This window comes from Bactrocera latifrons, unplaced genomic scaffold (genome assembly GCF_001853355.1).
Source record: "Bactrocera latifrons isolate USDA-ARS-PBARC rearing strain unplaced genomic scaffold, ASM185335v1 scaffold_72, whole genome shotgun sequence".
NCBI lineage: Eukaryota > Metazoa > Arthropoda > Insecta > Diptera > Tephritidae > Bactrocera > Bactrocera latifrons.
The window spans coordinates 502181-519676 of record NW_017537401.1 but is presented as its reverse complement, the minus strand read 5'-3'; the positions used below and the strand labels follow the sequence as shown (position 1 = coordinate 519676).

The following is a 17496-nucleotide window of genomic DNA, read 5'->3' as shown; positions in this document are numbered from 1 at the left end:
AAGAGAGGRGAACTCCTCCGCGTCCCCTATGGAAGTTTTCCGCTTATAGTTTCCGATGATTTCGTTGTGGTCAGGCATCTAGACAAGTTTAATATGGAAGTAGCTTGATGCTACGGCTAGTGAGGTCAGGCACTCCTTGACTAGTATTGAGCTCACTATCTCTCCACTCTTGTTTAGAAGGCTGTCGCAACCCCTAAAGTGCTGGTTGCTGACCAACGTTTACTGAGTTCCCGATCCCGATAACCTCGCTGTGGTAAAGCACCTAGCCAAGTTTATAATGTAGCTTGATGCTACAGCTCGTGAGGTCAGAGATTTCTTGACAAGATTTGAGCTCACTGTTTTACAAGGCTTTAGATTTAAGAATTTTTGACTTGAAAAAAAAAAAAATCCACTGATATAGTAAGTATTCTTAGGTTAGTTTATGCTCTACAGGAATTTGTAATGCAGAATTTTACATCATAAATGTATCAAAACTATTTTGAATGAAAACGATTTTTTACGTATTAYTTACATATAAAACTTTGAATACTCACCGGAACCTTCTAAGATTATTTATTATATTATGCGCTATTTTTTCTCTCAATAAAGGTTCTTTTTAACCAAACATATATTCTAATATTCGTTTTTTGGCTCACCTTAACATACATGCATACATTTATTGCCTATGAATATACATCTATTTGAAAAGTATTGTAAATAAATTTAAAATATAAAGTACTGCCTATTATGTCATTTTTGACATGATTTCTGTCTTATATACGTATACTTAGATTCAATCTAGCAGTCTACTCTAACGAGTTTTACATTATACTTACATAATTGTTGTTCCCACCTTTGCTAGATGTTTTGTCGAGCTTTTGCTTCCAAGTATTCCGTAAAGGACAAATGGAGGGTTATTGGTCGTATATAAATTTCTATCTCACGTGCCATTAACAACTGTGAGTGAAATAATGCTAATTCAATGCGTTGCTTCCTCCAATAGCGTGTCTCTGTTAACAAATAACAGCTGTTAAAATCAATGCGACTGAGAGTCTACAGCGCTGTTAAGAAGCTGTGTWTAGTACATGAACCGCAGATATTTTGCATAAATGAAGCTTTGTGGGTCATCCTTAGTAAGTTCTAGCTTTTATTCTTCAAACAAAAAGTACGAAATTTTTTTTGCATAATTAAGGAACTGAAAGTTCTAAAATGTACTTGCATATTTGTTTATGGTTTATCAGAAGTTCTATTAAGGATCATAGTTGATTGAATTATTATCAGCTCCAAATAACCAAAATTTTTTTGAGTGGCTACAGTTAATTTTACAATTGCTTTAGAAAATTGAAAAATATCGATTTTCACTTCCAATTAATAGATATTTTAATTAAGATACAAACAACTTCGAGGTTTTAACATAAATACATAAAAATTCATCCAAAATCGTGGCTAGTAGTTGACATTTGACTATGTGATTTATTGAGTGCGGCCAGCCTTCCGAAATTGATTTATTGCACATATGTATTTCAATSGCAATGCCAATTACGTAATGGTCTATTAGCATAATATCCTTGGTTCGCATCAGCAATTAAAAATAAATAATTCAAATAAGTATATACTTATATGTGTATAYATAGATATGTATATACATTGCTTAGGTATATATATTTATGTTCATATCTATATTAAAATAAGCCTYACGAATTACTGCCTTAAATTAGTTAAGCGCTTGCCTTAAAACATGTCCGGTCCGGTGCAATAGGTGTACGTGTGTGGGTGTTTGTGTTGAAAATTTATCAGATTAATTTATCAGCGACACGTACACCATTTTCTTGTTGACATTTTTTAGCTTGGAATTATTTGCAGTTTATTTGCGAATTTTATTCACGAATTAATGCATTTACCCATGTGGCATTGTGTAATAATGTGCATACATACATACAAAGGTTTGTCTATCCGTATACATACATATATGTACATATGCAAGTGCGTAGATAATATAATTTTTAATATCGAGCGCAAACACGATAATACTCAAGCGCTGTAGAAATAAGGTTGTCGATAATATGCATAATAAACATGTGATTTCATTTCAAAAGGAAAAAAAGCGAAAAGACTAAAACAGAAAAAATGTCGTCTTCGGCTGCACTGAAGYTAAAATACCCTTCATAGATGCATTTACTGTATCTTAAATACTATAAAATGATYCTTAACTTGTTTTGATCGTTCGGTTTGTGTGGCAGCTATATGCTCTTGTGGTCCGATCGGAACAATATGGTTGTACTCGTGTATTGAAGCATTGCCTTGGAAAATAATTCATGCCTAATTTCGTGAAAATATCTCGTCAAATAAAAAAGTTGTCTTTACAAGAACTTTTGATCTGTTAGTTTATACGGCAGCTATATATTATAGTAGTCTGATCTGAAGAATTACTGGGGAGGTTGTATCATTGACCTAGAAAATAAGCCATACCAAATTTTGTAAAGATATCACATCATCATCCCATCACATTAGAAAGTTTTTCATATAAGAATTTGAGCCCGATTACTCAGTTTGTATAGCAGCTATATGCTAGTTCGATCTGAAGAATATGTTCGGAAATTGAAGGGCTGCCTTGGATAAGAGTCTATGACAAACTTTGTAAATATAACTTTTAAAATAAAAAAGTTTTCTCTATAAAGACTGAATCGATCAGTTTGTATGGCAGCTATAAGTGTTTCGATATCGGCGATTCAAATAAAACAAAATTTCAGGTCGATGTCTCAAAAACAGAGACTAGTTCGCGAATATACAGACGAACGGACTAGACTGTTGACCATTCAGCTCTCCTGAACACGCTAATTATTCATATACATTTTTGATAGGGTTTCCGACGTTTGCTTCTGGTTTTTAGGAGCTTCGTAGCATATTTAATATACCGTGTTCAGGGTATAAAATATAAATAAAAGTTAAATAATAAACTTGTTGTCTGTATTTATTCAAATTGCCATATTTTTGGTAACCAGTTTGTGTACTTTTGTGTTTTTTATTTGTTTATATTTTTTCTTTATTANTAATTTTTTGTTAACACAGCCGTGGTGTAGCCTATCTTGTCAAGCAGAAGGTGGTGAAATTTACTGTTATCTGTAAACATCGCTGCATTTCAAGTTTAAAAAGCACTTACGTATTGTTTGAAAAATCTAAAAATAAACAAAAAATATATGTATACTTTTTTTTTTAATTTTAAATTCATGCCACTTGAGCTATTTGTTTATATTTGTTTTATTAATTGCGGCATTCACTCAAAACTTAGCTGCTTTGTTGTAATATTATTTTAGGCTAATTGCTATAAATGTTTTCCACAAGTATGTACGTTTGTAAAAAAAAAAAAATTTTTTGCTACCATTATTAGGCGACTATATTCGCTATTAGTTGGAGCACTGRCCAGCATGGTTTTGATTTTGAGCCGAATCATCGTAAATTATACCGCAATAATGTCAAAGCACACTTTTATAATTTTCGGGGCACTCAGCTAAATTTCAAATGTACATATATTTGCATATTTGCATATTTGAAGCATTTTCATGTTTGTTAAACCACTGTTCGTCACAAATTATGCGCACAACCTTGAACTAAATTCTATTTTAATATTAATTTCTAAAGCAATTTGCACACAGCAATCACTCACAACACAAATATTATCGTACATACCGTTTTACATATGTACATATSTACATATATATGCACGTACGCATGTATACGTGTGCGGTGGAACGAGTACACTTTCGTTCTTATCGAAGAAAAAGTGCGTCACTGAACCACAYACTTGCATAATTTGCATATACTGTATAAATATATAGTTTTTTCTGCACTGAAATTTCTTTAAAATGAATCTCAACATCCGTCCCCATAAATAAAAACTAAATATTTATGTATATACGTATGTTTGTATTTTTTACTAATGAGCAATATACAAGTATGAGCATTATAGTTGGATGCTATGTTGAGGGCCATAATCAGTAAATGGTAATTGTATAAAGAGTTTGTTTCGATTGAATAGGCTCCGAAACTGATTGAAGGATTTGAAAAATTCTTTCACCGTTGGGAAATTACACTCTCTCATAGGCTTCTGCGRCTACGTCTCAGACGGTCCAACCGTTGAGTCCAATTTTCGATGACTTGTTCGAGCATTTTGACTGGTAACTGGCGAATGACACGCGTGATGTTTTGCTCCATAGCCTGAATCGCTGCGCGATTATCCGCATAGACTTTATATATTCCCACAGGAAAAGGCCTATCRGTATATCACACTATCTTGTTGGCCAATTTACCGGAACAAAACGTGAAATTATCTGCTCAACAAAATGTTCTCTCAATAAATTCCATGATTGATGCGATGCGTGGTAAGAGACGTTTTGTTAAAACCAAATGTCGGCGAGATCACGAACTTCAGTTTCAGACATCAAATAGTCGGTTATCATGGCGCAATAATAGGCGCCAGTGACGGTTACATTCTGACTGGCATTATTTTTGAGGAAACGGTCCACTCCACCAACCCACAAAACCACACCAAAACGTACTTTTTTCTGGATGAAATAGCAGCTCTTTAATCTCTTCAGGTTACACTTCGTCCTAAATGTGGGAATTTTGCTTGTTGACATACCCATTGTGACAGAAATCGACCTCATCGCTAAACGAAATTTGGCTCGGAARCGTCAGATCTTTTTGAAACTTTTCAACAGCCCATAGAATGAGGTGATGTCGCTTGGGAAGGTATTCGGTATTTTGCAGTATTTTCCACGCTTTCAATTTAAGATATCGGCGTAAAATGCGCCAAGTCGTTCCATACGTCAGTCCGAGTTGCTGCAAGCTCAGATAGGCTGCAACATAATATTCGATGTAGGTGTCATTGGTCCACGAGAGGGTAATAAATGGTATGAAATAGAGTGCAGCGCGGCTCACTTGCCCAGTTGGCCCCCTACGAATTGAATTGAATATAAAAAAATGAAAKTTCGATGTTGGCATTTCATCGACTGTACGAGATTCTCTTTTCCCATGTATGGTGAAAATATAAAAGGCAATCTCTTGGTTTCATAGTAGTTCCCATTATTTTGCAATCCTACTTTTTGAACTTATACATGTATTCCATCGTTGCTTATTGCACAATTCTACTTAGAGGTTATTATCGGGTTTTATCGGTCAATGTTTTATTTCAACCAGGATTATCGAAATTTATCCAAAAAAGGGATCTTCTCAGATGTRAAAACTAAGGCTCTCCTTTTTCAGAACTTAAATGGGTCATTCCATTATTTTAAACACGAATGTTGAAAATTGTGCCACGTAGTGGTCTCAAAATACCGAAAAACTTATACTTTCCTGTTTCAGACCTTTTTTAGATCAYTGTATTATTTCAAGCATAAACATATGTATATCGAAATTTATCTCAAGAATTGTGTTCTCTTCAGGATTATTGAAATGTGTCTCACAAAGTATCCATGGGTTTAAATAATCATGTTTCCAATTTCAGAATCCGTATAATGTTATTATAAATTAAATTATTTTTATTAATTTCTGGAAAATCAAATTCCAAAATTATTCAAGTAAATTTCTGTGAAATTGTATAAAAATAGTGATAAGGCTTTTGTATGTAATTGCATAGTATTTATGTGTATATAACGGCGTTTACAAAATATTTAAATACTTTTTTCAACACTTGTTGTGGTTACTAAGGCTAATTATACCAAAAGAAAGAAAGCAAATCAGCGAAAATATTATTTCAGTAACGGGAAACGGGATAAATGAAAGTTGCTGAGGCGATATGTTTTTGTGCGTACGGTTGGCAAGTTGCCAAATTTTTATTGCTTCCTTTATTGTAGGTATTTTAATTACAAARTTTGTTTTTGTTTTGTCTGTCTCATTAACTAGCTAGTCTCGAGCTGTCAATAGACCATGGCTAGTTGGCGACAAAACGCACGTAGTCGTTTCTATCACATAAATTCTTGTCCATAACGTCCTCTTTGTATTTTATTTTCTCTTGCCTTGGTTTGCTAATTATTAATTTTGCAGGTATAATTAAAATTATTACCTCATTCTGCTGGATAAATAATTTTATCAGTGATTTTAAAATACTCTCAAATTCTCGCAATCGCATTTTTATAATTTCGCGTTGATTTCTGCACTTTTTTCCCAACACATTGGGATTATAAATTCCACAGATAAGATATCATAAGTACGTATAGTAAATGTTATCAGAATGCTATGTGACTAAATAAAGAAAACTGAAGGTTATCTAATAACAATGCATCAAAATGTCTAAAGAAAACTATTATAAACCTTTTGAGGTGAACTTTTAACATAAAAATATTTATATATAAACATTAAAAATTAAAATCATTTGTTTCGGTTGTGAGAGCGACACCCTCACAGCTGTCTAGGTATACGAGTACTAAAATTCTTTATCAGTACTTGATACAGAGTTCGTAATTATTTCCATATACTATTTTAATTATAATGTGTTTGCATACTAAAGTGTGCCGAAYATTCAATTTATAAGCACTTAATAGTTTAATATCATGATACGATCGAACAGTTAAATGATAAGGAAGCACAAAAAAGGTAAAAATGTGTAATACAAAGCCTGATATTAGATCATTAACATTTTTATGGTGGAACGATACCATATAAATCAGGTAATATAGTTTCCGAAAGCAAAAAAGTCATAGTAGAATGAAACAAAATGAAAGTATAAAATAAAAACTGAACTTCTCGCCACCTGAAAATATATGTGAAAAATTGAGATTACTCAGTTTTTGAGTTTTTTATTTTTATCTTAGAAAAAAATTACTGCAACAAATATGGTGTGAACTTCGCTCTTTTTGTCTTAAAAACAACTATGAGCAAAAAAATAGTAAGACTTTTTTCGTAATTTYAATATTCTAAATTTATGTCATCTCTCTCAATGGAATCGAAATATAGTGRTTGCGACACGATATTGGTTGAAAATTTGGCGAAAAACTGACGAAGAATCAATGCAGTACGCCGGTGCAAGAGCTGTCGGCCCATAATTCCGCCCTCTTCTTTCAAATACCTTCGCGCAAATGACGCATAACATTCAAAGGGTATTCATTATTGACAGTTGGTCGATCGGGAGGAATTCGGAGTATACACACCTAAATAATCTAAGAAAATTGCCAACATAACCGTCATATTATGCTGATTGATCGACTGTATTCGGGTCCTAAGCATAGACCCAAGACTGATTCCCAGTAATAACACGTTTCGCGATATCCTGCTAGTCGGAAAACATTGTTTTATTTAGCGATTTTCGGACCAATCGTGCTTTCACTTTTCTTAGGCCCTGACTGATCCACTCGACATTCGAACAATTCCAGTATGATCTCTKACTCTTGATTGTCGATACTCAAGCACCACTTCCGTTATTTTATTGATGTTGATGACCGTTCTGGACGTGGTTCGTCTTTCAACGCGTTCTTGACCCTCTTTGTATAATTTGTACCGATCAAAAACACTTGCTCGCTTCAAACAATTATAACTGAAGGTTGAACTGACTTTTCCAACATGCAGAACGTTTCRGCACCAGAAATCTTCTTCCGCACACAAAATTTAATGGAACTTCTTTGTTGTATAATTTCACACATCGTAAATATCGCCGAATGCTCTTTATGTACTTCAGAAAGACAGGCGCATACTAAGCAGTAATGATTATTGGTATGTGGCATTTGGACAGATGCCATTGATGACTGTCAACCTAGAGAAGAAATATTTCCACGAGAATTTCGTGCGAAATTTAAATTAAAAGATCTTTTTGCTCACAGCAGTATACTGCATTTTTTTTTCAATTCAAAATAATTATTTTACTACTTAATTTGATATCGGAAAAAACTTTAATTTCCAAGCGAAAATGCAGACGTCAAAATATCTTTTTTTTTAAGTCGGCAGGCTTTTTCTTAGTTGGAATTTCTATTTTCTGGTGATGTAAAAAATATGTACATTACTATGGAAACTTTCTCAGAAAATGCATAAAATGACCTTACTAAAGTATATATATTTTTTAATATGTTTCAAMCAACTACAATTTTTCTTTTTTACTTTTTATCTTTTTAAAAGCTTTTCCACTGGCCTAAAATTGGATTAAAGTTTTCAAATTTTTTTTTTAAGTATTAACTTCTTTCCCGTTTTACATTTGTCTATAGTATTAATGGCTCATTGGTAGTTTATTTATAGTTCTCTCTAAGAGTATCGGTAGTATGGTGTCTTACATATAAGAGTACCATTTAAGTAAAACAAAACTTAATTTATTATCATTTAAACGTGGGTTCAGAATTTCCAGAATTTTTAACTGGCTCACTTGCTTTTAGCCAACTTKTATAATAACTACCAGATCACTCCTTTGGTCAACCCACTTGGGGGAAAATGTCCACATATAGACGAAGTTTATTTATATCCAAATCCATACGACCGCTTTATARGGAGGCAACTGGGCGAGTGAGCCGCCCAGAATTTCATTTCATGACGTTGACTCCCTTTCTGTGGCCCAATAACGCCTAYATCACATATTATGTTGCGGCCTATTCGAGCGAGTCGCCGCTCACCGTGCGACTTTTTTCTAATCTTCAATTTTTAAATTCGTGATATCATGTGAATGGAATGTTCCAATAGATTAATTCAAAAAGTTACATAAAGGTATTGAATTAGTCTTGAATATAAAGCGATTAATTGATAAGGATTAATACCGAGGGACAAATAAAGCGCTTTACGGAGACGACATTTTATTTTTAAGGTCTAAAAATATCTCATGAAATATATGTATATAATCACATTATATAGAGTCATATTCCGATTTTAAGTTTTTTTTTTTAATTAATCTAACAAACGAACGACTATTCCAAACGATAACTTATCTGCCTGCTTGATAAGTTAATGCTAATTGCAAAACAAAAACAAAAAGAGTAAAAATCCATTATAAATATATGATTTACTCGAAAAATATTTAGCGTTTGATTAGTTACTCAATAAAAAAAATATACACTCTTTATATAAATATGTAAATATTGGCATTTGAATAACTTGTTCAGTAACTCATACAATATTTTTCGCATTTTTATTACAGAGGAGCAAGAACGTGTGCAGAAGAAGACATTTACTAATTGGATTAATTCGTACCTCTCGAAGGTAAGACTATATGAAAGTTCAAAGGCATTTGCTTTTTAGAAAAAAGAAGAAAATTACATTTAAATATGTATGTATGTACGTGTGTTGGACTATATAATTTATTGTAGCATGTGTAATTTGTATGTAATTTGAGCAACTCTATTTGCTTTTAATTACCAGCTTTGTGTAAATGTRTTGTACATTGCCATTACCTTGCAATACCCAGATATTAAATTGCACACGCATGCAAATAGAAATAAAWACTTTTATAACTAGTTTTAAGTAGGCAACAATGTTAACTTTATACCTTAGGTTTTATTGTTGTTAATTTGCTTGTGATGCTTGAGAAAAGGCTGCAGCAAGCCTGCAACAATTCGTCATTAAATTCTAGTTAGTGGCCATAATTGCTTTCAAAAATTTGAATTCTTTATGGCGAATTAATGGTAACGCTCGTCAATTATATCAATTTGGCCATGAGAACTGTCATTGAGATTGACTGGTCACAGGATAAGTCTAAATAATATTTTTCTTCGTAAATGAAAATTGTTTGAGCAATTGAGTTGACAATTGTGAYCTTTTTTTAAATTTATGTATGTGTTAGGGGGGTTCTTAGGGTTAGGTTATACGGGCTGGCTGTCATACCATACATAGACCTACTGGGGGCTCTTATGAGTAGGGAGACATTTTTAAAACAGTTTTTTTAATTTCACTTTCACTACTTTTGTAGTCGAAGGAACAYAAGATTAAGTGTCTATTGTACAGTTAAGCGGTTTGAGTACAGATTTTTCTTGAGAAAATTAMGTTAAGATTTTATTTTTTATGCCCAGAATTCTTACTAATGTTATCAAGACATATATCCGAAGTAAAGTTGTAACTTTCTTAGACTCTATAAAAACTCCTTAAAAGTGGGAGTAGTGAAAAGACATACTGAAAGGGCACATCACAAGGGTTCTTTCTCCACTGCTATGAATCATGGTGGTAAACGACATACTTAAAGAAGTCGAGGAACGAGGCTGTCGGGCCTAATCTTACGACGTTTGTATGAGTTAATCTTAACGTGSTATCCATCTAGACGCATAGAAGCGACTTAGCCGTCAACTGAAGTAAAACTCAAAGAGTTTTGTTTGCTAGGAAGATCCCACATGTGCATCTTCCCTCATTCGGAGACTCATGTCTTCAACTATTGGATAAGGTAAAATGCCGAGGGTTTATCCCTAGTAGAAAGCTTTCATGGATCCCAAATATTGCTGTTAAGGATCTATAGGTGGTGAAAAGGTGGGGACTCTTACCAAGGACAGCAATGTTCTATGCCAAAGAGTGGCTCCTATCGGCATTTCCGTTGCTCTATGCACTAACAATAGTTCTTAATGCCATTTTAAACATAAAATTGAGCACCTGCCAGTACTTTGCTGCGAAGTATGCTGTAAGGCTAAGGAAAGCTGGGTATATGAATGGGTCTGAAAAAGAATACGCCGAAATTCTTCATTCTTTAACTGCATTACTGAAAACGTGGATGATTACCGACGAGGGAGATATGCATTGAGAGATCTCACTGGAGAAAAGACGCAATTAACTTTTTCATGGATTGGTCGAAGCTAGTAGGATTTTGAGTTGGAGTTTCTTTAAGGAACTTTCCGTCAATCCGTAGTTTTTCAGACAGAAATTTTTAATTTTTAGTTGGCAGTAAACGTTCTTCTACGGCGTTCAGTCTCTTTCAGAGAAGTGACTATTCACTGGGATAGAGCGCCAATACTTGCGCTGAAGTGGGACCAAGTTGGATCTCTATTGTCGTATTGCATTCTAGTCCTAGATCAATGGACTTCGTGTGCATACAAGCGTTGGTCGACGACCAGTGCCTCTACACCAGTGATGTTCTWTTGRCCTAGAGTAGAAAGCAAGAGATCTATCGAACTACTTGCCCTAAGCAAAGTTCTTCTTTTCGCAATTTTAGGAGTGCTTCCTGAWTACTGTCCAATAGGCAGTCATGTGGTAATTATAAAAATTTTATCGGAGACGAGTTGCCAAAATTGTATGAGGAAGGGTGAGCCGGAAACATCCAYACACTTTCTCTACCATTGTCCAGCTTTTACAAGACTGAGGTTGAAACATCTCTTACATTCTTACATAGTCAAAATTGACATTGACCGTCTCAACGAATCCATACACGAACATTACTAATCGGTTTAAAAACTAGGTTKTGATATTTTTCTTAAAATATGAAAAAATCTAGCTTCCTTCTTAGTCCGGTTCAAATTTGATCAGATGGGGATRAACTGGTGCATACTAATCGTTAGTTTAATGAAAGTTTAATTCAATGGTTGATATACTTTTTTAAGAACTACCCTAATGTTTATTCACTAAATTATATCCAAAGGTGACGCTTTCAGCACAAAACTCCCAGCCAAATTTTCACATTTCAAATGTGCTCATAAAAATTTAAAAAATCATTAAAATGTACCTATATACAGCAATAAAAACAATTTCGAAAACATTAAGAAGATTGTTAGTACACGCTCCAACAGATTCGTATATTGTTTTTGAAAATTCTCAACCACAAAAAATGMATTAGACATCATAAATGATGACTCATTGCAATCCTCATCCCACTTTTAGAAAAAGAAAATTCTATGGAAAATTGTCTGACAGTAACGATGACTAAGTTCCAACAAATATTACTTGCGCACCCAAAACCCCAAAAAAAATTTAAAAGTAAAAACAAAGTGAGCAAAATGCAATATCATTTTCAGAACTAATGAAAAATTTCGTTTGCTACAGAAATAGAATAAACATGTGCAAAAAAATACTGAGCGAATGAATAGCCATGTGGAAGACATTGTGCCAGCAGTGGAGCTTTCGAAGCAGGCGTCGGACACGCGAAAAAAGGCAGAGTGAAAATTTTTGAAAGTGCAATGTACTCATACACAAATTCACCTACATACACATATGCAGTCAACAAATACTCATACATACATATATGTGTGTTTGCAGGAAGATCTAAGATGACTAAAGCAAATTTTGTAATGACCGATGCGGCGAGCATTTATTCTAGTGAATGACCATTAGTGGCTCATATAAATATTTGCACACACATGCAAGCATTTGGTCATATATGTATATGTATGTACATTTTCGTTGTTTTCTGGTCTGCATTGGCCCCGTTGGAATTTCTCTACTTTCCTTTRTTGCAAGGCTGCTGCTGCTTCTTCGGCTGCCACATATTTTTATCTACCAAATATATTTAGTGGGCATTGTCTGAAAATACTCACAATGCAGCTGGCGGTTTTGCGTACTTTTCGAGGTGAAAAGTAGCAATAAGGAAATGAACAAAGAATAAACAAAATCTTAAGTAAACAAGTGCGAAAAGTTCGGAGTTTCACAAATACAAATAGAAGCTTTTTGTTTTTGGTTAACAGGCTACACGCGCTTAGTCTAAAATATAGCACGAACTGAGTGCGAGAAGATTACTTCTGGTGTCTTACATGTATTAGTATATACAAATGTATGTATGTACATTTGTCTGTATATATATATGCATGACTAAATGAGTCATCTATAGCTTTCCTTCAAACGCTGCTGTTAAGTGACGTCAGAACTGAGAATTTTCTCTAGTAAAAGTAGTGGTGGATATTATCATACCCAAATGAGAGAAATAAATCTGTTTAAAATATTCTTCACGTCATTCTTCTTCTTCTATAGTACTACAATCATGGGTCGGTCTGAGCTGAGAACACAAAACTTCGTCGGTTCCTGTACCTGAAGTAATTTCGAGGAATAGTGCTGAATTGACAGTCTTTGTTCGGATAAAAATCCATCATTTGAACGGACTTACATATATTATTCGCTAGTTCAAGCCAATTGCACATCCCAAGTTTAGACAGGTCGCTATGGGCGAAGTCGTTCGATGTGTGGGCGCCGTTTCTTTCGTTGTCCATGCATGGTCGAAGTAACTTTTCGTTGGAGCATTATTTTCAATGTAAACGATATGGCCGAACCCGAAAATTTGTTGGCTATTTATGCGCTTAACTACACTCATGTCGTCTTAGAGTTCACACTTGTTCAAAGTTCCGAATCAACCGAAGAGTTCGTATCTGTACATATTATCTCTTGTACAGTTTTTTTTACTGTTATACATGTTCAACTTGTATGGTCGGAGTGCTAACCTAGTATATTGTATTACAAAATATGTATCGTTGTTAATCCATAAATAATCCCAATTATTTTGTGCTCAAACACTGTAGAGCAAAATGAGCATTGCGAAGAATTTACAATTCGTTAGCCCCGCGTTAGCTCTGTTTAAGTGAGCTTCGTCTGTATATACTTGAACTAGTTGCTTAGTTTTTAAGATTTCGATCTRARTATATCCACTCGTCCTTTTTTCTGCAAGAAGTTGAAACCGCCGATATCGGACCACTTTAGCATATAGATTACATATACACTGATGTGTCTTTCTATAGACAGYTTGTTTATTTGCCAAGGCTTCTTCTCGAAATTCAGCATAGATTACACGGGTCAACACAAAATTTGACTATAACTTTAAAGCAGTAAATTTCCATGTTTTAGGTCGTAATTGGACGAAAAAAAATATATATGCCATGAAAATGTTTGCTTTTTTATTTAGGAAACCGCTTTAACGACATTTTTTAAAATATGAGGTTTTAATTTTGAATTGAAAATGAAATCACTTAAAAAAACATTTTTATTATTTTTATTAAGTTTTACTATCAAAATAACTTACAAAAAAGTAAAAAATTATTTAAAAGTGCCCACTTTTACTTTTTCTTTTATGTTCATAGGTACTATCTCTTAATAAACCCCAAATATGGTATTATTACTATAACTTTTACAAAAGCAAACTTGAAACGAAAAAAGGTATTTTTTTATCGTTTTTGTTCATAAAGAACGATTTTTTTTTTTGTTGAGTCATGTTATTGTTCAAGGTATTGGTACAGTGTCTGATTATACTGTTCTGATTGGGCAATTATAGCATATATCTGCCATACAAATTGATCGATCAATATCTGAATAAAAATATTTTTATACCATTTTTTCTTATTTAAAGCTACGAATGATGAGACCTTTATAAAAATTCTAATGATATCTTTCTTTTAAAGACAAGGTCATACGTAGGTATAAAYATCTACAGCAAAGCGGTAACGATAGTGTCAAAAAATTGGTCCCAAAAGTTTCAAGCATTTTCTAACCCTTCCGATCAGCAATAAATCATCAACGACCGCGAAATCTTACCACGTTATCTTTTTGCTATATTCATGTGTATGTACTGTTCATATGTATTTAATTTAATACTAAACTTAAAGGTAAGCAAACTATGAGCGCATTCGCGGTTCGCAGTTGCATTGAAAGGTTAAACAGCTCAGTAGTAAAAGTAATATTAAAAATGTCGACATGTATATATGTACATACACTCCAGTGTAAATATGTACCTTTAGTGCAATGATAAAGKTTTGCATTGTAATTTTTTTCTTATTCACTCTAAATCGCTAAAATTAACTTAGAGTGATTCGCGCGCATGCCAGCCCYAACTGCTACAACTCATGTGCACGTGTGTGTGTATGGGCACATAATTGTGGCGAATGCCGGCCGGCCGGCGAATACAAAACCGGCACAACYGCCGCCTGCATTTCATAGCGCTTTTCAGCYCACCTCCTCGCGTTAATGCAAATGCAACTATGCGCTAGACCGGTATTCGATTGTAGAAAGTATAGATGCAAGTATGTGTGTGTGAGTGTGTTTGTAAGCATGCGCTCGCTTGCATTGATAAATATATGCAGGCCTCTCGCTTGTSAGGCACACACAACACGTTTGCCGACGTTTATAGTTACCTGTAGACAATTATATTTAACACTTGCGAGTTAACTGCATTTTGCATTTGTAAACGCAATTGGCAATGCTAAAATGCAATTTCAATTGCATATTCTTATACCATATTCAYACGTGATGGCAAATGCCATACTCGTATGTAAGTAAACCAGTTATTTGGCTTCAAACAYGTACGTGCTGTTTGCAATATTTTATGGCCACTTGCAGAGGTAGCTAGAAAAGTCRTGGAGTTGCCGAAGTAATGGAATTTAATAATAAACAAGAAAAAACTTTAATATAATACTATTGAAAAATAAAAGTTTCTATAAAAAAACTTGACTTGCTCGTTTCTATGGCAGCTATAAGTTATAGTGAGCCGATCTGGAATTTTTTTAAAATATTGTAGCACTACCTTGAAAAATAATCCATGCCATATTTCGTGAAGAAATCTTTGCCAAATAAAATTTCAATATAAGGACTTGATTTTGTTCGATCAGGTTGTATGACAGCTATATGGTATAAATGGTCCGATCTCAACCTTTTCTTCGGAGATTACATGGCTGCTTTAGCCAACAATTCATACAAAATTCTCAACAATGCCTCTATAAATGGGAAAATTTTTTACTTATAAGCACTTGATTCCAATCGTTCAGTTTGTATGACAGCTATATGCTATAATGATCCGATCTCATCCATTTCTTCGAGATTACATAGTTGCTTAAGCCAATAATCCATATCAAATATCGTAGAGATGCCTCTTCAAACGAGAAAGCTTTCTATGGGAGCACTTGGTTCCAATCGTTCAGTTTGTATGATAGTGATCCGATCTGAACCATTTCTTTGTGATTTGTCGCTCGAAGAGGTATAGAGATATTGAGCCATTTTGTCATCGTAGATGAAGCCCGGAGGCATCATATTGTACTCAACCAAAAATTCGGAAACATTTGAGGGGTAAAAAAGGGAATTTTCTGTAAACGCTGGGACATTGACTTTTTGATACGAACTTAACGTTATTCGAAACAATGACAATGAATATGACAAATTTATTAGTGCTTGTATTTTATTAGAAACTGTTTCATCATCCAGAATATTGCTAGAAAATTTCTAAGAAAACTACGAAAACCCTAATACAAAATATCGTCTAAAATCAAGTATATACTCAGAAGACAAAAAAATTTTTGCATTTCGATATCTTATTAAAACCTCAGCTCTGCTAGCACTCAATAAACTCTCCTCGTTAACGCTCATACGCATTAATCCGAGCTTGGTTTGTGGCAAACCGCATATTAATTTGCTTCGGTGAATGCCACAAGCAGAATTCGGTTTTGTGGTATAAAAATATTTACTCATAAATAGACAAATAACACAGATATTTATTGTGATGTGTTATTAAAAAWTTTATGGACAAGTTTCTGCAAAGCTGTTGTCATTTGTTCTGCTGCGAAAGGAGTTGCTTGGTCTCGATTTTACATTTCCAATTTTGCGTCGATGTGCAAACAAAAAAAAAAAAATTGTATAGTGGCAGCGTGTGGTGGTCTGTCTGCAGGTTCCTTGCTTTCATTTTATGAATTGCTACATTCGATTTTTTTAGTTATAAGCTGCTATTGTGATTACAGCCCAGACAAGTTTGCTTGATAAAATAACCGGATAAGKCGAGCCCACAAACTGAATTTACATATGTATTCACAGCTTTAATGATTTTAATATTTTTAAGAATTCATTTCTTTATTTTAAACTTTTTTGTATTATTTTTACCTAGCGATAATATGAATGGAACGAGGGGAATTGGGGAATTTATTTAATTTTTTTCAGCAAAAGTTTTTCAAATCCTTTATTACATTTTTTTTTTCAAATAATTACATTTAAAATAGTTTTGAATAGATATGATAATGTAAGTTTGCACCACAGCATACTTTGCACCACAGCATACTTTCATAAAAAATATTTCTAGATATATTTTTACCAATAAAAACAGTAAATTTTGATTTTTTTGGGAAAAAAAATTGAATACAAATTTACTTTACAGCACCAATATATAATATTATTWAAAAAAATTTAAGTAATTTCTAACTATTTGGTTTTTATACACCTTTTTTCTCAATAAAATTAAAAGCAAATACATGACATTTTCCGCATGGCAACCGTGTATATACGAGTATCTCTAAATTAAGGTCATATGACTGACGTAGTTGAAYCTACAGTCATATAAACGCATTCGAAAAATTTTAGTATAAATAAAATTTATCAAGTGGCATATACATGTATCATTGACCCTGTAGCGATATCAATTAATATGAAMGTGTTTTATATGCAAATTACTTATATCTTAGCAACGGTAAGGTTTTTGCTTGGCATTTTAGTAATGACAGAAATAAAGAGAAATCAATATTTTAGCTTTAGAAATAGAAAATTAATAAAGTTTTTACAAAATTTGTATTAAAAATATTTTTAACACAAAGCTCAGTGCTTCGTAAAACGAATGAGAGTTGTATATTATAAATTTAAATTATACTAGATCAMAGAAGGCCGGCTTTACGTCATCATTAGGCCTAT

The 17496-nt window shown here is 33.5% G+C and overlaps 1 protein-coding gene across 6 annotated transcripts in view; it reads left to right on the top strand.

Annotated features, from left to right (window-relative positions):
* Positions 1–17496, top strand: part of LOC108976048 (nesprin-1) — a 197289-nt gene that overhangs the window by 43217 nt on the left and 136576 nt on the right. For all 6 annotated transcript variants that reach the window (XM_018944953.1, XM_018944951.1, XM_018944950.1 and 3 more), the window contains one exon: positions 9086–9147. In XM_018944953.1, coding sequence (XP_018800498.1) covers positions 9086–9147 — 62 coding nt within the window. The remainder of the gene's footprint in view (positions 1–9085; positions 9148–17496) is intronic.